The 19,709-nt window shown below is 47.7% G+C and overlaps 2 protein-coding genes across 5 annotated transcripts in view; both read left to right on the top strand.

Moving 5' to 3' along the window:
* Positions 1–816: 816 nt before the first annotated feature.
* PAQR7 (progestin and adipoQ receptor family member 7) lies at positions 817–11,135 on the top strand. 4 transcript variants are annotated; one of them, XM_079922449.1, is made up of 3 exons: positions 1,112–1,188; positions 5,017–5,119; positions 9,036–11,135. In XM_079922449.1, exon 3 carries the CDS (start codon positions 9,057–9,059, stop codon positions 10,107–10,109), a length of 1,053 nt encoding a protein of 350 aa, XP_079778575.1. In that variant the 5' UTR covers positions 1,112–1,188; positions 5,017–5,119; positions 9,036–9,056; the 3' UTR covers positions 10,110–11,135. The 4 variants fall into 4 exon arrangements, with proteins under 4 accessions (XP_079778574.1, XP_079778575.1, XP_079778576.1 ...); XM_079922450.1 differs by lacking the exon at positions 1,112–1,188 and adding an exon at positions 1,195–1,292; XM_079922451.1 differs by lacking the exon at positions 1,112–1,188 and adding an exon at positions 1,313–1,657.
* A 1,112-nt stretch (positions 11,136–12,247) lies between these two features.
* The window catches only part of AUNIP (aurora kinase A and ninein interacting protein), a 36,619-nt gene continuing 29,157 nt past the window's right edge, over positions 12,248–19,709 (top strand). Inside the window, exon 1 of the mRNA XM_079915422.1 lies at positions 12,248–12,462. Coding sequence (XP_079771548.1) covers positions 12,382–12,462 — 81 coding nt within the window. The 5' untranslated portion in view covers positions 12,248–12,381. The remainder of the gene's footprint in view (positions 12,463–19,709) is intronic.

Genomic DNA, 19,709 nt, shown 5'->3' with positions numbered 1-19,709 from the left:
ATGTATAAAAAAGATAGCTAATAAGAACCTGTTATATAAAAAAAATTAAATTAAATTAAAAAATAAAATAAAAATAAAAAGGAAAAAAACCCCAAAACTGAGCCCAGAGAGAACAAGGAGGAGCCTTGCCCAAAGTCACATGGTGAGTTGGGGTAACACCACCAGGACTTGGATCCTGTCATCAGGTCTGTGCCCCACAGCTGTCTCTCTGAATGGGCTCAGAGCTCCCTGAGGGCAAAGGGGTGTCCCTCCTAGACTGTCTTCTCTCAGCGGTCCATCCATCAGGCTGATGCTTCCAAGAAGGGTTGGGGTGTCTCCCCACTCTGCCTGGTCCAGGTCTTTGTACACCTGAGGAGCTGACACGCCCTGTCATTGTTGGTCCAATATTTACTGAGGGCCTACTATGTGCAGGGATTCCTCACCCTTCAGGGTGCTTCCACTCCTGCAGGGAGATGTTACACTAGGAGTAGAAAGGTGTTTCAACGGAAGTCCTAACTCTGTGCCTTAGGCTGGGCATATCAGGCGAAGCTGCCCAAAGAAAGGGCTTTCGGTGGGAACTTAAATAAGTTAGGGGAGCAGAGGTGGTGTGGAGCTCCCCAGGCAGAGAGATGAAGATGGGGAAGGTCAGGTGTGTCCCGACCAGAAGCATCCTGGAGAGGTGGGCTGTGTGGGTTTAAGTGGCTTCAGGGTTGGGCCGCACGCTCTCGCTGGGAAACTCGGGTGCTCCTGCTACAACTTGCCCCCTCCCTCTCAGGTCAGCCAGTTCCAGACTGGGAAGCTTGTGGCCCAAGGCAGCCGGAAGTGGAAACTGCTCAGCTGGAGCGCTTGCTGAGCAACGACGTCTGCTCTCTGGGCCTCCGAGTTCCCATCAGCACGAAAACCACAGGAACTCCCAAGACTGTCGTCACCGGTGTGGGTGACCACTCTCGCCTCCACGTGCAACACGTGTACGCCATTGGGTAGAGGCTGCTGGCGCCCGGCCAGGCGGGCGCGATGGGCGGGCGGCGGCCTAGTCCTGGGCCCGGAGCCCCAAGCGAAGGCCCACTGCCGCCCGCCGCCGCCCCGCCCTCCCCCGGCTCGAGGCGGAGCCTCCGCCTGGCCACCCCTTTATCTCTGCCCGCTTATAGCCGGGATGCAGAGGGCCGCCGAGGGCCGCCGGGTCGCAGTCGGGCCTCCTTTTGCAACTCGGTACCGGGATGGGGGAAAAGTGGGAGGGACGGGCGGCGGGCAGAGGGGGCTCTCCCCGCGGGGCGGAGCGCGGGGAGCTGTGTGCAGCCGAAACTCGGGGCTAGGTGAGGTGGGGGCACGTGGGGAGGGAGTGGGAGGCTGACAGCGGGGATCAGCTAGAGTGGGGGCGCCACTGAGGAGGGACTGGAGCAGGAAGGAGGAGCGGAGCTGGAGGCCGAGAGTCTCAGGGAGGAGTGGGAGGAGACTGGAGGAGAGGGGCCATCAGAGCCGGAGGGAAGCGCATCTGTGAGGGAGTGAGCAGAGGCGAGAGCTGGCCTGGGAGGGCCGTGGTGTCTTGGAAGAGAATAGGCACGGAGCACGCTCCTTCCACTGAAGGAGGAATCTAGTGAGATTCTGGGGGCAAAAAGGGGCGTGAGTACCTGGAACTGGGTGATGTGAGGGGCTTCCAGTTGGGAAACCGGAAACAGTGGTAAGAGCTCTGCTGGGGCTCAGAGGGGCTCTTGCTCCAAAGCAGCTTAGGTCCCGTGGGAGGAGGAAGCCTCCTTTGGTGTCGGGAGAGCATGAGGTTTCCTCCCACTCAGTGAGGGAAGCACTTGCCTCAAGACTATAGGCTTTGAGGACCTCTAGAGGTTTCCCTGGGGCATGCCACCGGCCCCCCCCTCCCCCTCCACTCCGCCCCAAGCCTGGTGGGAGTGAGAGGTCAGGTCTGGCCAAGGCTGGGGAGTTTAAGAGTTAGATATATTCTCAGGGCCTGGCTGGCTGCTCCTAGGTGGATGTCCCATTAGAGACGGACTCAGCCTCCCATCATGTGGTTTGCGCCACCGCTGAGCCCCTTAGTGAGAGGCTGCTTTTCCCCAGCCTCAGTTTCCCTGCCAAGAGGTCAGTGGTGAAACTGGTCAGTGGTAAAACCCAGGTCCCTTTTCTGTCCCCCTGGGCTGGAAACTAGCTAGTTCACCCAACCTCTCTGGGCCTGCTTTCCTCCACCAGGTGCTTCCTTTTCCTCAGAACAGTTCTGAGTCTGAGAGCCTAGGAATTCTTTTAAGAGTGATTTATTTCATGCTGATCACACTTTCCAGTACAAATGGAAGCCCAAAGTGCAGTTACAAAAACAAAAGCGTTTTCTGTTCAGTTTTGGAAGACATGGAGGAAACTTTTCTTTAAACACGTTGGGTAGAACTGGGGAATTGGTTTGCATTGAGGGAGGTGACCCAGTTGCTGAGATATCAAGAAGCCAGCCAGGGATGAAAACTTTGCTTGTACAATCTGTGGCCACCCACTGGGTGCCTGGGAGTTGACCACAGCAGTTGAAGGGCAAGAGCACTGGTTTTGGAGTAAGATGTGCTCTGCCATCCTGCCTCGCTCTGGGGCAGTGACAACAGCTTAGCCACAGGTTCAAAGAGTTGCTGAGAGGGAGAGGTGAAATGTGTGTAAAAGTTCTTTGTAAACAGCAAGCTACTGTAAATTATTAATGTTAGTGCCTAGTCTTATTTTTTATTTTTTTTAATTTTTGCGGTACGCGGGCCTCTCACTGTTGTGGCCGCTCCCGTTGCGGAGCACAGGCTCCGGACGCGCAGGCTCAGCGGCCATGGCTCACGGGCCTAGCCGCTCCGCGGCATGTGGGATCTTCCCGGACCGGGACACGAACCCGCGTCCCCTGCATCGGCAGGTGAACTCTCAACCACTGCGCCACCAGGGAAGCCCAGTGCCTAGTCTTAGTAATAATATTTCAGGCTCTGCCATATTGTGTCATCCTTGTCAGGACCCCTCAAGAGGGTTTACCTCTGACAGCCCCATTGTTAACACTGGTCTGGCTTTTTTGTTATTTTTATCTAATGAGGTTAAACTTTGCCTTTCATGGCAAGATAAAGTTGTCTTTAAGGGAGTTCCTGAAACATCAGGGCCCAGAGAAGCAACAATGAATATTTTGCATGCCAGGAAGGAGGCAAAAGAGGAAGTAGAATTATAATCAAATGATACTTAAAAGAGTTAGGTGCTATTTAGTTAGGCTGTTAAGCTCCAAATGGGCAGGGTATTAATACCCTTAGGGGTTACCCTTAGCTGTTAATTAGCTGGACTATTAGTTCTATGAGGGCGGTGTTTTAACTGCTTTTTTCACTGCAGAAGCTTCAGCTCTTGACACACAGTAAGCCTAAAACAAATATTGCTGGAATGTCTCAGGCGCTGAAGGGCCCTTTGAAGTCATTGGTGAATTTACTCTGTCCTTTGACATTTGGAGAAACAGGGCCAAGCGCGGAAGGGACTTGTCCAGGGTCACACTGGGATTGAGTGGCTGAGTCAGGACTAGAATCCAACAAAGATAGTGGAGCCCATGCTGTGCCAGAGCCAACACCTAGCTAGCATCTGTGACTTTGTTTTGCTTGAGGTAGCTATTATTATCCTCCGATTTCAAATGAAGAAACAGGCCCAGAGAGGTAAAGGGACTTTAGCAAAGTCACACAGCTGGTAAGTTCCAGACCTGAAATCCCATCCTCACATAAAAATGGGGACCTGGGTTCTCTTGAAATATCTGCCCGAGGTGAGAGGTAGGTGCCCTCCCTGGGGGGAGCAGCTCTCTCCAGTTCTGCATGGTTACCACCTGGGTGGCTTCTCTCTGGGCTGGATTTTCCCGGGCCCAAGGGCATTTCATTTGTGTGGGTGAGCCCTGTCAGGGCAGGGAGCCTGTCTGCCTCGTTCACCATGTGCCCGTGCCTTGTGCCTGGCATATAGTAAACACTGAGTAAAATCTGTGGGATGGGTATAACCCAGGGCTCTCCCACTCCAAAGCCTATTCATTACCCCATCCCCACAACTTGGTCTGCTGTTTTGCCCCCAGAGGTATCAGGGGGAGACCAGGAGGAACTAGGGGTGGCAAGCCTTGGTTGAGGAAGGAGGTGAGGAGGTTGACCTTGAGTTTAGAAAAGGGGAATGTGAATTGGGAGGGCTGGGGAGTTAGGAGAAGAGAGGAGGAAGGTGCTGCTCAGATTGACAGAATTCCCACCTGGGCCCTGGAGATCCCAGTTCTGAAGTTCAGCCAACCCAGGAGCCTCCCAAACCTGCAAGACATGCCCCAACCAGGCCACAGGCCTTCTGCATTACCTGCTAGCACAGTCTACCCCCTCTACCCTCCTGCTCTGGGATGGGGCTCCTGGGGCTGCTGAGCTTGAGGCCCTTTTCTCTGGGGATTTCACTTCCCAGCCACTTCTCTTGGGTCAGTGGGCAAGTGCAAATCTTCAGAGCCCTGTGAATCCAGGGAGGTTACTCTGAATGGTCTTTGCTGAGAACACTTTAATTATTAAACTCCAACCAAATTCCCTTGGTCCCTAAATGCATCCTCAGAGAAGGGTAAAGATCTAAAGAGACAGTTAACTTTCTAAGGCCTCCAAACCCAGTGGAACCAGCTATCAAGGGCTAAAAGAGGACCGAGTTTTTTAAGAGAACCCCAAGTAAATTTTTCAAGCTGGGAATATTTTAAATACTAATACTCAGGCTGGGGATATTTCAAATACTACTACTCTTAATAATAATAATTACTACTACTATTAGTAATTAATACTAATAATAGGAATCATTTATTGAATCCCTAAACAGTGCTAAAACTGTTCTCATAAATTTAATCTTTGTAGCAATCTATGAGGTAGATAATATAATTCTTATGTGGGAGCTGAGGATCAGAGAAGGTGAGACACTTGTCTTAGGTCACACAGCTAGTATATTATGGAATCAGGAGTCAAACCTGGTTTGTCCAAATCTGAAGTCCATCTCCTTCACGAGCCTTTATAGTGTCTCTTTTCTCCTTGGTTCCTAACTTCCTTTCATTGTGATTCCCAGTGAGTAGAGGACAGAAGCCAGTCAAGTTTGCCTCACATCCATGAACCAGGCCCTGGACACCTGGTCTCAGCCTAGCTTTGCCCACCTTGCTGTGTGATCTTGGGTAAGTCACAACATTTCAGCTAGCCCTCGGTTTCCCCAAATGTTTCATGCCAAGGTTAACCACGAGCTTCCTTCTGCAGCTGAGGCCTGGCTAGGGATGCAGAGTTTAGCCTGGATTTGACCAACGTGGGAGTGGTGATCGGGGGAGGGGAGAGGGTGGAGGTTGTCTTTAGCCCCACCCTCTGGTGACATCACACAAGACCCCTATAGTCCCTGGAAGCCCCACCCCTGTAGACCCTCACCTGTGGAAGTGACACCCAGTGCTTGGCATCTGGCGAATTTGCCCTGTTCCACAGCAGAAGTCATCAGCCCCTGGGTTCAAGAGAAATCCTTAGGTAACCAGTGCAATTAGGGAGACTTGGAGGGGGGCCATGGAGGTGTACTGGATTGGGGTGGGATGCCTGGAACAGCCAGGTTCTGGCAGCCTGGTGGGCAAACTACTCAAAGGATGCCCTGAGGGTGCCCTCTGAATACTCACCCTCATCCTTCTGGCTCTTGCTAGACTCCTGCCCCTGCTTCTTTCCCCTGGATCCAGTGCCCCTTTCCATGGAGTCAGGAGATGGGAACTAACTCTGAAAATAGAGCTAGTCACATGGAATGGGGCCACTGGTCTAAAGGTCTAAAGGAAATAGGGCAACTTGACCTCTGTCATCCCAGTATGCAGCCTCTGGGTTCTGTGCTTAGGGCCCACTGTGTCTGGGGGAGGGGAAGGGCTGCGAGTGAGCTATTGCCCACCTGAGGAGGTAGCTGTGAGCCAGGGCTTCATTGGTGCAGAGAGAGTGGGTAGCTGGCAACTGGGTGAGTCTGAGGTCCCTGGATGCAAGTCAGTTGCCAGAAGCCTAAGGAAATAATTTATGGGAAAGGACCTGGTTGCCTGCTTTAGACCAGTGTTTTCCAAAGTAGTTCTTTGGGATGCAGTTAGGTGTGACAAGAAGCAGGGCAGCAGGAGTGGCTGAGAGTATCTGTGCTTTGCAGTCGGGGAGCTGGGTCCGGATCCTGGCTCCATCTCTCTCTCTCCCTCTCCTTCTCTCTGTATGGCCTTGGCTAAGGAGCTCCCAACCTCTCTGAATTTCACTCAACAACAAAATGGGCATAGTAATACCTACCTTACAGGCTAGTTATGAGAATTAATTGCAACAAGGCTATGAAGAGTGAGCATATAGTAAACACTTACTACATTTCAGCTAGCTTTATAATATAATCATTACTGGGAAAGGAATCCTTGGTCATGTAAGCTTGGCAAATGTAGGTTCAACAAAGTGAAGCAGTCTTCTTTGGTCAGACCTTCTCCGAGCCTTTAATATGCTGTTATTACTTGGGAAGTTCTAAGAGTGGGATGTGGAGCATCGGACTGGACTTGACAGATCACAGGGACTCAGGAACTAAGGCACCATCGAATGTCATCATTCCCTGGTCTTTGCCCTCATGGTGGAATGGAAACGTGGCTGGATTGGGCAACTCTGGGGAAGGGCTTGCTGTCTCTGGGCTCTTGTTTTCTCAATGTAAAACAAAAGAGCTGCGAGATGCTTTCAGAGGCCTTTTCTGGTCCCCTGAAGTTCTGAGTTGGGAAGACAAAGTTGTAGACAAGGGTAAAGGCCAGACTGTTGAGGCTAAAGCCCTGTCTCTTGGGGAGGAGAAGAAATCCAGTGCTGGCTCCTCAACCAGGGGAGTTCTTATGCTCTGGACAGAAGTGGCCCCACTAATGAGTTCATCAGCAAGGTCTTCTTCCTAAACCTGCCAGGCTGTCTGGGAATAGAAAGTAGTGGTGTAATGACATTTAATTCTTTCCTCCCTACCAGATGAGGAAAGGCCAGAGAGCAGAGCTGACTCCAGAATGTAATGCAGGAGGAGCTCAGGGATGCAAATCAGGCTCGGGGTGTGGAGGTGTGTGGGCTGGGGGCTTGTCTTGATGTTGCCTTTGCATAGCAAGCACATTGCATTTACTTGGACCATGTGCGAATTATTGGGTGGCTTTGGGGGTGATCACGGTGCTGCTGGTGGCGGGGAACTTGAGTGCAGATCTTCTTGCCTCTTAGAATGACTGGTGCAAAGGAAGTTGCAATAAATATCTGATGAATGATGGACAGAGTACATCTGGCTGCTGAGTCCAATAAGCTTCTTGGGGGAGAATATGAGGGAGGGGAGTTGTCTGTCTAGCTAGTTGTCTGGCTAGTTTTTCAACAGATATTTGATTTAATGAATGAAACAGTGGATAATGATAAGCCTGAATTAAGCAATTGGTACCAGGCAAAAGCAGTATATAATTATGAAATGATTAATAGTACTTGCCACCTTGTTTTGCAAAGGGCAGTTTAAGGAAGTGGTTAAGATTGCAAACTGAGTTTATATCATGCCTCTGCCACTTCCTAGGCAGGGTACTTAACTTCTCTGTGCCTCAGTTTCCTTATATGAAAAATGGGCATAATGATAATACCTATCTGATAGGGTGCTATGATGCTTAAATGAGTCAAATATGCATAAAGTGCTTAAGACACGGACACATAGCACATGCTGTGTAAGCATTTGCTATGCTTTGTTTTCCTCTCTGTTACCTCTACCATATCATGAAGTTCCTGAAGGCAGGGATCAAATTCTTTTCCACTCTCCTGCCCACCCCCACCTTTGGGACCCAGCACAGGACATGAAGCAGAGAAGGGGCTCAGTAAGTGTTTGCTAAATGAATGAATGTGTTTTAAATGCTAAATTGTATAACCCATTATAGATCTCCCACAGGGAGAAGTAAGGGGGCATTAAGGAAGTCCCCCGGAGGTGACAGCTTGTACTGGTTTTAAAGGATTTCAGTAGAGGGAAAGGAAGTTGGCACAGGGTCTGACATTTGGGTTAGGTGGGAAATGAGGGTGGGAGCAGGTCATGGGGTCTTGAATGCCAGGTGAGGGGTTAGATTGGATTTATTTGCAATTAGCAATGGTGGAAGGGCTGGAGGGGGGAACTTTTGAGTGAGGGTGTGGCTGAGGGTAAGGGCTGTTTTTATAGGATTAGTTGTTACTAGGGTCTTTTGGGAAAAAAGTGGCTTTTCGAGTTGGGCCTTGAAGGCTATGAAGTATTATCAGGATGCTATTATGTTGTTTTTTCATTCAACAAACATTGAGCACCAGCTACCTGCTAAGCACCAGGGGTTCACAAAATAATAAGACAAACTGCCTACCCTGGAGGAGCTCACATTAACAATTTAATGCCCGTGAGAAGTATTATAATGGTCAAAGGATTGTAGGCACTCAAGTTAGAGGGATCATCATCGGAGGACCTCCAGGGAAAGTGTCACAGAAGAAATGGGTTTTGAGGGATGAATAAGAGTTTGCCAGATGGGCAAGATGAGGTAAATGGCTCAGATGGAGGGAACAGCTTGTGCAGAGCTATAGACATGTGAAACAGCAGGCCCACAGTTTTGATGAGGCTGTCGCTGGATGTGAAATGCACTGTGGTTGAGTAATAAGGCTAGGAAAGGTAGTAGGGACCAGATCATGTAGGGTGATGGAGGGTCAATGGCAGACCCTGGCCACTCCGAAGGAGTTAAAGGTAGAGGCAGCAGGTCTGTTAGCAAGGTCATTGTCAGGTAAACGCTGATGGCAACATGAACACAGGAGAAAACAATGAGGGTTGCTGTATAGAGCCTGGACTGGAAAGAGGTAGGATGACATAGTGAGCCTCTTTAACACATGCCTCAAACATTTACTGAACACCTACTATGTGCCAGGCACTGTTCTAGGCACTCGAGATACAATAGGGAGAAGAACAATCATGAGTCAGAGCTGAGCTCTCCCTTAGGACAACTCCCCTCCTCTTAAACTCAGTGTAGGGATAAGGGGGTGGGGAAGAGCACAGCCCCCCAGCTGCTGCTCATGGGGCAGGAGGGTGAGGACACCAGCCCCCTAACCTTGCTCGGGCCTCTCTCCCAGCTCCTCGCCACGCCCACAGCCATGGCCACAATGGTGGCCCAGAAGCTCAGCCACCTCCTGCCCAGTTTGCGGCAGGTCCACCAGATGCCTCGGCCGTCTGTGCAGCCAGAGCCTGTGTTCACGGTGGACCGAGCCGAGGTGCCGCCCATCTTCTGGAAGCCATACATCTATGTGGGCTACCGGCCGCTGCATAGGACCTGGCGCTTCTACTTCCGCACACTGTTCCAGCAGCACAACGAGGCGGTGAATGTCTGGACCCACCTGCTGGCGGCCCTGGTGCTGCTGCTGCGGCTGGCCATCTTTGTGGGGACCGTGGACTTCCGGGGAGACCTGCACGCCCTGCCCCTCTTCATCATTGTTCTTGCCTCCGTCACCTACCTCTCCCTCAGTGCCTTGGCTCACCTCCTGCAGGCCAAGTCCGAGTTCTGGCATTACAGCTTCTTCTTCCTGGACTACGTGGGTGTGGCTGTGTACCAGTTTGGCAGTGCCCTGGCACACTTCTACTATGCCATTGAGCCCGCCTGGCATGCCCAGGTGCAGACCTTTTACCTGCCCATGGCTGCCTTTCTCGCCTGGCTTTCCTGCGCTGGCTCCTGCTACAACAAGTACATCCAGAAGCCCGGCCTGCTGGGCCGCACTTGCCAGGAGGTGCCTTCGGCACTGGCCTACGCACTGGACATCAGCCCCGTGGTGCACCGCATCCTCGTGTCCCCCAACCCTGCCACGGACGACCCGGCTCTTCTCTACCACAAATGCCAGGTGGTCTTCTTTCTGCTGGCGGCCACTTTCTTCTCTGCCTTCGTGCCTGAGCGCTGGTTCCCTGGCAGCTGCCATGTCTTTGGGCAGGGCCACCAGCTCTTCCATGTCTTTTTGGTACTGTGCACGCTGGCTCAGCTGGAGGCCGTGGCGCTGGACTACGAGGCCCGGCGGCCCATCTATGAGCCTTTGCACACCCGCTGGCCCCACAACTTCTCCGGCCTCTTCTTGCTTACTGTAGGCAGCAGCATCCTCACTGCATTCCTTCTGAGCCAGCTGGTACGGCGCAAACTCAGTCTCGATCGGAAGACCCAGTGAAGGGGGGTGGCAGCTTTTAGGGAGGGAGGTATAGTGGGGGCCCAAGGGTCTGGGCTTGGCTCCAGATGGGAACAAGGCCTGATAAAATTGCTTGTGTCTGGCCCGCAGTGACTTCTCTGTGCACGCCTCAGCTGCCAAGGGGGGGCACTGGCCAGTCCTTGGATTTGAGGATTGGCTGGAGCTGCTGGGGTCCACTTCAGGGCCTGCCCCAGCTCCCTGCCCTGCGAGAGGGAAAGAGAGAGATGTGGGGCACCCTGGTTTGCCTCCCCCCATTGCCTCTCACTTAGGGGTGAGGATGGAGGATCAGCTGGGGCCAAGACCCTGGCCTGGGCCTTCCAGATTATCTCTGAGGGGTTGAAGTTGGGATTTAGGTCAGAGTCAAATCTGAGCTGAGAGATAGAGGAAGCGTCAGCAACTGCCCTCTACCCAGATTTCACTGGTGGATAGGGAAAGGGCAGGCCCAAAATATGTGCAGGATCTTACCATTCTTGAACCCCAGCCTGAAGTTTTGGTGCTGCAGAGAGCCCCCAAAGATAGAAGATTGTGCCAGGCAGAAATGGATCCCATCCAGTGCCCCATGCCTCTTCAGCCACTATCCCAGACAGTGAGCCCTGACCCTCCTACCTCTGGCCTCTACGTCCCACACATCCTGTTCCCAGTGTCTTTCCTGGTTCCCTTGTTCATGATTCAGTGTTTATCCATTCAGTGTTTCTTGGGCCTCTGCTCAGAGGCAGGCCACTGACTGGGCTCCGTGGATCAATGCAGGATGGTAAAGGCTTTAATATCGGAATGAACTGTCAGGGGAAGCACTGAGGAGGGAATAATTAGTGTTGCCTGGGATCCTCAGGGTCTTGGGTTGGGGAGGGTGAATAGGAGTTTACAGATGGAGAAGAGGAAGGGCATTCCAGGTAGAGGGAAAAACCTGTCCAAAGGCCAAGAGGTATGGAAGAAGGAGTTCACTGCGGCTGGAATTAGGAGTGGTCTGGACTCTCGTGTCCTGGATACAATAAAGTGACTGTGATAAGAGCTGCCTCTTTGCTTTTTGTCTCCTATCCTAGAGAGGGAGCCCTGGTGCCCCTTGAATCTGTTCACTGTGTTGGAGGAGGTTTTCATGGGGAGGCTGGAGGTGGGCATAGGGAGGAGGGGACAGATTCTGTCTTATCTTTGCCTGGGGGTGGGGTTGGGGTCTTATTCACTATATATGTGAACTTTTTTTTTTGGTAGGAAAGGTGGGGCAGTTTTATTACTAAATAAGTTTTAGAAGTTAAAAGAATGTGTTTTAAAATACATGATTTGACAAAGATTTCACTTTTTGGTTTTTCAATCAAGGAAGATCTTATATGTTAACTTTTATGATATTGTTATATGTTAATGTTTACAGTGTTGCCTTTTCCACAGTACATAAGCAATGTATGGTAATATATGTACAGTGAAGGAAAATTAGGAAGTACAGGTAAGAAAAGCAAAAAAACCCCTGAATGAATAAGAAATGTCACTCCACTGCTAAAATATCCTGTTATACATATAGTACATCTATGGAGATTGTGGTTATGGTTGCCAGCATTTCTGCATCTCTGAGGGGCTCTCAGAATTTACAAAGTACTTTCACAAACCTTATTTGATCCTCTTTAAAATCCAAGGCCACACAGTAAGCGAGAAAAGCAATACTGAAAGCTAATTCTTGACTGCAAATTTTTAGTTTTATTCTACTTAATGTTTTCTAAATCTTCTCCCATGAGGTTTCATAGTTATACTTAGCTTTTTGTTTCTTGTTTTGAATTACAAAAGTAACCCATTTAAGGTAGCACTGAGGACCCCAGCTTGGCAGTTGACGGATCAGCACCTCCTCTCCTCTTCCTTTTGAGATGTTCCTGAGGATTCAGCGATAAGACAAGGAAAACCCTGAGCCCTGATAGTTATCAGTAAGAAAGTGCAACTAACTCAGCAAAAAGAAAATGTGCATTCCTTGTGCAGTGTCGCGAACGCGTTCACACAGCACAGTTCTGGAATACAACTTCTGAATGAGAAAACCAGCAAGAACGTGGCCTTGGTAACATTAAGGGGTCAGGCTGGCAGGGTTTAGGGAAGGGGCGGGGCTTGGGCCGGGGCGGAGCTGACGCTGGGGGCGGTGCCTGAGCGGGGGCGGCCGCGGCGTAGCTCCTCTCCCAGCGTTGGCGCGAGATTCGAACGTCGGCGGAGTCAGTTATGGCGGTTCCCTGAGGCGGCCGGACCCCCACTCCGGTATCCCGTAGTCTTAGTCTCCTCAGCGGCCATGAGGCGCAGAGGCCCGAAGGAGGAGGAGGCCTGCGGCGTGTGGCTGGACGCGGCGGCGCTGAAGAGGCGGAAAACGCAGGTAGGGCGTTGAGGCGAGAGAGGGTGTTGGGGGAGGGGTTAGAGGCCCGGAGGTGTGAGAAGTGAGGAGTTTGGGAGGACCTGGATGTGATGTGGAGATAGACTCGGGGACCGAGAGTGAATAGCTTTGGCTATTCATGGGAGAGAGGGGCTGGAGTCTGAAGAAGGTTGAAAAATGGGGTTTGGGAAGGGTGGAGAGAAAATGGGGGCGGAAGGCAGGCAGGCTGGCGGGGGGTGGTGGGTGGGGTGTGTGTGGAGAGACCGGGGCAGCGAGGTTTCGAGGTGAGGGAAGAGGGTGGAGAGAAAATTTGCTCCGAGGAGCGTAATGCAGCAGACCCCTTAACTCGGAGTCCCTTCAAGACGGTAGCAGAGGCTGAAATACGGAGGGGTGGGTGCATGTGCAAACTTCGGAAGTTCTCGCCCCGAGGTCCGTTTCTTCCCTACTTGTCAGGTTGCCGGCCATCTACCTGCCCAGAGCATGTAACTTTAGGGGAAAAAGAAGAAGAGACGGGGAGGGGAGCTGGCCTAATATTTATTAAGCATCCGCTGGGTGCCACATACTGTATTAAGTATTTAATATGTGGAAACTGAGGTGAGGTAGTGAACCCGGGTTCACCCAACTAGGAGAACTGGAAAGCCCACCCAGGTTTGGCACATGCGCAAGATTCTCTGTTAGTCATTACAAAGAAACAAAAGTATGGGATAATAATAGTTAATGTTTATTGAGCATTTTAAGCTGGACACTGTGCTGGAATTTGTTGAGTTATCTTATTTGGTGGAATTCTATGTAGTAGTAATATAGTGATACCCATTTTACACATGAAAAACAGGCTCAAAGCAGACAGTAACGGCAGAGTTCTTGCTCTTAAGTTGCTTACAGTCTTGTGGGGAAGAAAAGATGTACAGATAATAGCAATATGTAATTTATTGATTACTTTCTATGTGTCAGGCACTTTGCTGGGACGTTACATGCCTTATCAGTGGCAGGTACTCAAAATTCAATGAAGTAGGTACTGTCATTATCTCTGTTTTATATTTTTCATATATATTTGGTCTTTGTCTTTGGTTCTTGGCTCACAGCTCCTAAAACCCTTGGAATTTCCTGTGTTATGAGTGATAATGGTGTCTTTTATATTTAATGAGGTGACTTTTGGAAAGCCCTTAGGTAACCTAAGGATGGGCTGGTTGCCAGGAAAGCCATCCACGTGATTAGAGGGTTGGAACTTTCACTCCCTCCATTCCCCTACCTCTAAGGAGAGAAGGGCTGGAGATTGAATTCAGTTGCCAATGGCCATTGCCTAAATCAATCATGTCTATGTAATAAAGCCTCCATTAAAAACCCAAATGGACAGGGTTCAGAGAGTTTCCAGGTTGGTGAACATGTGGAGGTGCAGGGAGAGTGGCGCGCCTGGAGAGGGCATGGAAGCCCCGTACCCCTTCCCACATACCTTGCCCTATGCGTCTCTTCTATCTGGCTGTTCCTGAGTTATATCCTTTTATAATAAACCGGTGATCTAGCAAGTAAAATGTTCCTGTGAGCCACTCTAGCAGTTGAACCTAAGGAGGGGGTTGTGGGGACCTCTGATCTATAGCCAGCTGGTCAGAAGTATAGTTAATAACCTGGATTTGGGATTGGCATCCTGAGTAGGAGGGGGTTGTTGGAACCCTGAATCTATAGCCAATTGGTCAGAAGCACAGATAATAGATAGATAGATAAATAAATATATGGATGTATTTCCCCCACAAATGAGATTATATCAGACAGTTTGTTCTGCTACTCACCTTTCACTAAATATATGATGGAGCACTTTCCATGTGAGACATACGGGTTTTAGTATGGGTTTTTAAAAAGACCATTTTGGGACGTCCCAGGTGGTCCAGTGGCTAAGGCTCAGCGCTCCCAATGCAGAGGGCCTGGAGGTAAAACGATTTAGGGCTTCCCTGGTGGCGCAGTGGTTGAGAGTCCACCTGCCAATGCAGGGGACACGGGTTCGTGCCCCGGTCCGGGAGGATCCCACATGCCGTGGAGTGGCTGGGCCCGTGAGCCATGGCTGCTGGGCCTGCGCGTCCGGAGCCTGTGCTCTGCAACGGGAGAGGCCACAACAGTGAGAGGCCCGCGTACCGCAAAAAAAAAAAAAGATTTAGCATTTGATTTGTATATTTGCTGTCTCTTAAGTGTATTATATTTAAAATGTCATTATAACTTAGAAAATAATTTCTGTTTCTTCTTCATCTATGATGCAGTTTAGTTCCCTACCCTTGAGATATGTAGCAGAGAAGGAGAAGTGGACATAACTAAGAGGGAGACGGAAATGCAAAGATATCAGAAATCTTGGCCGAGTCATCAGTGGTTTCTCCGCCAGCCTTGGAGGAGCACTGAATGCCACTCTGACATTCTGCAACTTTATTAACTTTCAGTCCATCAGCAAATGCTATGGACTGTGCCTTCAAATGTATTTAGAATGTCATCCTTTCCTACTGTTTCTACTGCTGCCACCTGAGCCAGAGTGACCCTTTGCTCACTGTTAAGTTTAAAACCATCTAGTGGTTTCTTACCTTCTAGTAAAAACCAAAATCTTTTTAATACCCATAAGACACCATCTGGTCTTGTGTGCCCTCTTATGCCTTTTAGACCTCATCTACTCTTCACTCTGCCTCTGCTCCAACCATACTGGCCTTGCTGTCTTTCAAGGCAAGTACATCTGTGCTTGGGACTTTTATATACTTGTGCCTGAAGTGCAAAGGGATTAGAGAGCCACATTTCTCTGCTCCTTCATTTGTTCAAATGTGAACTTAACTGAGTTTTTTCTTAACCATCCTTTCCCTTATCCTCTACTCTCCATACTTCTAACTACCTTAATCTTGCTTTGTTTTTCTCCGTAGCACTTTTCACCATCAGACATATTATATGCTGCATATTTACTTTTTCATTTATTGTCTTTCTTCCCCTACTAGAATGAAAGTTCCATTAGGCAATCCTTCAGAAACTTTCTGGCATGTAATAGGTGCTCAGTAAATATTTATTGAATGAGCAAATGAGTGAATGGGTTAATCTATCTGGTGGGCTTGGCTTTCAGAAATGCAAATGGAATGGAGCAGTGGGTGGCAGCTGGAAGGACTTTGAAGGGAATGCTAGTGAAAGCTTGAAGAGCTTTTAAAGAACTGTTTCTAGAAGTCTGATGACCTTTGAGGAGGCTGTGGGTGAGGGTTTAAAGGAAAGTGAGAAAAATCTTGGAAACTGGTTACGTGTTGACAAAGTTTAGCAACACTGTTGGCTGTAGTAAAGTGGAAGGTAGAAAATGTACCTAATGAACTGGATGATGTAGCCAAGGAGATTTCCAGGCAGAGTGTTAAATGTGCTAGCTGGGTTTTTTTTTTGGCTGGTTATAGCAGAAAGCTAGAGGAGAGAGAGAAGCTGAAGGAAGGTCTGTTAAAAAGAAGCATAGCCTAGCTGGTTTTTGAAAATTCCCAGCCTCTCCAGGCAGCACACAGTGGCATTTATTTATTTAGTTAGTTACTTATATTAAACTAAAAAAAATTGTAGTTGCTGTACAATATTATATAAGTTAAAGGTGTACAATATAGTGATTCACAGTTTTTAAAGGTTATACTTCATTTATAGTTATAAAATACTGGCTATATTCCCTTTGTTGTACAATATATCCTTGTAGCTTATTTTATTTTGTTTATTTATTTTTTAATAGATCTTTATTGGAGTATAATTGCTTCACAATACTGTGTTTGTTTCTGTTGTACACCAAAGTGAATCAGCCATATGCATACATATGTCCCCATATCCCCTCCCTCTTGAGCCTCCCTCCCATCCTCCCTACCCCACCCATCTAGGTCATTGCAAAGCACAGAGTTGATCTCCCTGTGCTATGCTGCTATTCCCACTAGCTAACTATTTTACATTCAGTAGTGTATATATGTCAATGCTACTCTCACTTTGCCCCAGCTTCCCCCTCCCACCCCATGTCCTCAGGTCTATTCTCTGTGTCTACATCTTTATTCCTGCTCTGCAACTAGGTTCATCAGTACCATTTTTTTCTTTTTTTTTTAGATTCCATATATATGTGTAAGAATACGGTATTTTTCTCTTTCTGACTTACTTCACTCTGTATGACAGACTCTAGGTCCATCCACCTCACTACAAATAACTCCATTTTGTTTCTTTTTATGGCTGAGTAATATTTCATTATATATATGTGCCACATCTTCTTTATCCATTCATCTGTCGATGGACACTTAGGTTGGTGCCATGTCCTGGCTGTTGTAAGTAGTGCTGCAGTGAACATTGTGGTACATGTCTCTCTTTTTAAAATTTATTTATCTTTGGCTGCTTTGGGTCTTTGTTGCTGTGCGTGAGCTTTCTCTAGTTGCAGTGAGCGGGGGCTACTCTTTATTGCGGTGTGTGGGCTTCTCATTGCGGTGGCTTCTCTTTGTTGTGGAGCACGAGCTTTAGGCGTGTAGGCTTCAGTAGCTGTGGCATGTGGGCTCAGTAGTTGTGGCTCACGGGCTCAAGAGCACAGGCTCAGTAGTTGTGGCACACTGATTTAGTTGCTCCGCGACATGTGGGATCTTCCTGGACTGGGGCACAAACCTGCATCCCCTGCATCGACAGGCAGACTCTCAACCACTGCGCCACCAGAGAAGCCCTGTTTCTAGATTTTTGATAATAGCCATCATGACTGGCGTGAGGTGATACCTCATTGTAGTTTTGATATGCATTTCTCTAATAATTAGTGATGTTGAGCATCTTTTCATGTGCCTCTTGGCCATCTGTATGTCTTCCTTGGTGAAATGTCTATTTAGGTCTTCTGCCCATTTTTTAATTGGATTGTTTTGTTTTTTTGATATTGAGCTCCATGAGCTGTTTGTATATTTTGGAAATTAATCCTTTGTCCATTGTTTCATTTGCAAATATTTTCTCCCATTCTGAGAGTTGTCTTTTTGTCTTGTTTATGGTTTCCTTTGCTGTGCAAAAGCTTTTAAGTTTGATTAAGTCCCATTTGTTTATTTTGGGTTTTATTTCCGTTACTCTAGAAGGTGGGTCAAAAAAGCTCTTGCTGTGGTTTATGTCAAAGAGTGTTTTTCCTGTGTTTTCCTCTAAGGGTTTTAGAATGTCTGGTCTTACATTTAGGTCTTTAATCCATTCGGAGTTTATTTTTGTGTATGGTGTTAGATGGTGTTCTAATATCATTCTTTTACATGTAGCTGTCCAGTTTTCCCAGCACCACTTATTGAAGAGGCTGTCCTTTCTCCATTGTATGTTCTTGCCTCCTTTGTCGTAAATTAGGTGACCATATGTGCGTGGGTTTATCGCTGGGCATTCTATCCTGTACCATTGATCTATATTTCTGTTTTTGTGCCAGTACCATACTGTCTTGATTACTGTAACTTTGTGGTATAGTTTGAAGTCAGGGAGCCTGATTCCTCCAACCATGTTTTTCTTTCTCAAGATTGCTTTGGATATTTGGGGTCTTTTATGTTTCCATACGAATTGTAAAATTTTTTGTTCTAATTCTGTGAAGAATGCCATTGGTAGTTTGATGGGGATTGCATTAAATCTGTAGATTGCTTTGGGTAGCATAGTCATTTTCACAATATTGATTCTTCCAATCCAAGAACATGGTATATTTCTCCATCTGTTTACGTCATCTTTGATTTCTTTCATCAGTGTTTTATAGTTTTCTGAGTACAGGTCTTTTGCCTCCTGAGGCAGGTTTATTCCTAGGTATTTTATTCTTTTTGTTGTGATGGTAAATGGGATTGTTTCCTTAATTTCTCTTTCTGATTTTTCATTGTTGGTGTATAGGAATGCTGGTGATTTCTGTGCATTAATTTTGTATCCCGCAGCCTTACCAAATGCATTGATTAGTTCTAGTAGTTTTCTGGTGGCATATTTAGGATTTTCTGTGTATACAGTGATGCAAACAGTGACAGTTTTACTTCTTTTCCAATTTGTATTCCTTTCATTTCTTTTTCTTCTCTGATTGCTGTGGCTAGGACTTCCAAAACTATGTTGAATAAGAGTGGCGAGAGTGGACATTCTTGTCTTGTTCCTGATCTTAGTGGAGATGCTTTCAGTTTGTCACCACTGAGTATGATGCTAGCTGTGGGTTTGTCGTATATGGCCTTTATTATGTTGACGTAGGTTCCCTCTGTGCCCATTTTCTGGAGAGTTTTTATCATAAATGGGTGTTGAATTTTGTCAAAAGCTTTTTCTGCATCTGAGAGGATCATACGGTTTTTATTCAATTTGTTAATGTGGTGTATCACATTGATTGATTTGTGTATATTGAAGAATCCTTGCACACCTGGGATAAATCCCACTTGATCATGGTGTATGATCCTTTTAATGTGTTGTTCGATTTCTTTTGCTAGTATTTTGTTCAGGATTTTTGCATATGTGTTCATCAGTGATATTGGTCATTAATTTTATTTTTTTGTGATATCTTTTTCTGGTTTTGTTATCAGGGTGATGGTGGCTTCGTAGAATGATTTTGGGAGTGTTTCTACCTCTGCAATTTTTTGGAAGAGTTTGAGAAGGACTGGTGTTTGCTCTTTGAATGTTTGGTAGAATTCTCCTGTGAAGCCATCTAGTCCTGGACTTCCGTTTGTTGGAAGATTTTTAATTACGGTTTCAGTTTCATTACTTGTGATAGGTCTGTTTATATTTTCTAATTCTTCGTGGTTCAGTCTTGGAAAATTGTACCTCTCCAAGAATTTGTCCGTTTCTTCGTGGTTGTCCATTTTATTGGCATATAGTTGTTTGTAGTAGTCTCTTATAATCCTTTGTATTTCTACAGTGTCAGTTGTGATTTCTCCTTTTTCATTTCTAATTTTATTGATTTGAGTCCTCTCCCTTTTTTTCTTGATGAGTCTGGGTAAGGGTTTATCTATTTTGTTTATCTTCTCAAGGAACCAGCTTTTAGTTTTATTGGTCTTTGCTATTGTTTTCTTTGTTTCTATTTCATTTATTTCTGCTCTGATTTTTATGATTTCTTTCCTTCTACTGACTTTGGGTTTTGTTTGTTCTTCTTTCTCTAGTTTTTTTTTTTTTGTGTGTGGTACATGGGCCTCTCACTGCTGTGGCCTCTCCTGTTGCGGAGCACAGGCTCTGGACGTGCAGGCTCAGTGGCCATGGCTCACGGGCCCAGCTGCTCTGCGGCATGTGGGATCCTCCTGGACCAGGGCACGAACCCGCGTCCCCTGCATCAGCAGGTGGACTCTCAACCACTGCGC

Source organism: Stenella coeruleoalba, assembly GCF_951394435.1.
Source record: "Stenella coeruleoalba genome assembly, chromosome: 1".
In the NCBI taxonomy this organism is placed as follows: Eukaryota; Metazoa; Chordata; class Mammalia; order Artiodactyla; family Delphinidae; genus Stenella; species Stenella coeruleoalba.
The sequence above is the reverse complement of the archived record's forward strand: the minus strand, read 5'-3'. Positions and strand labels throughout refer to the sequence as shown.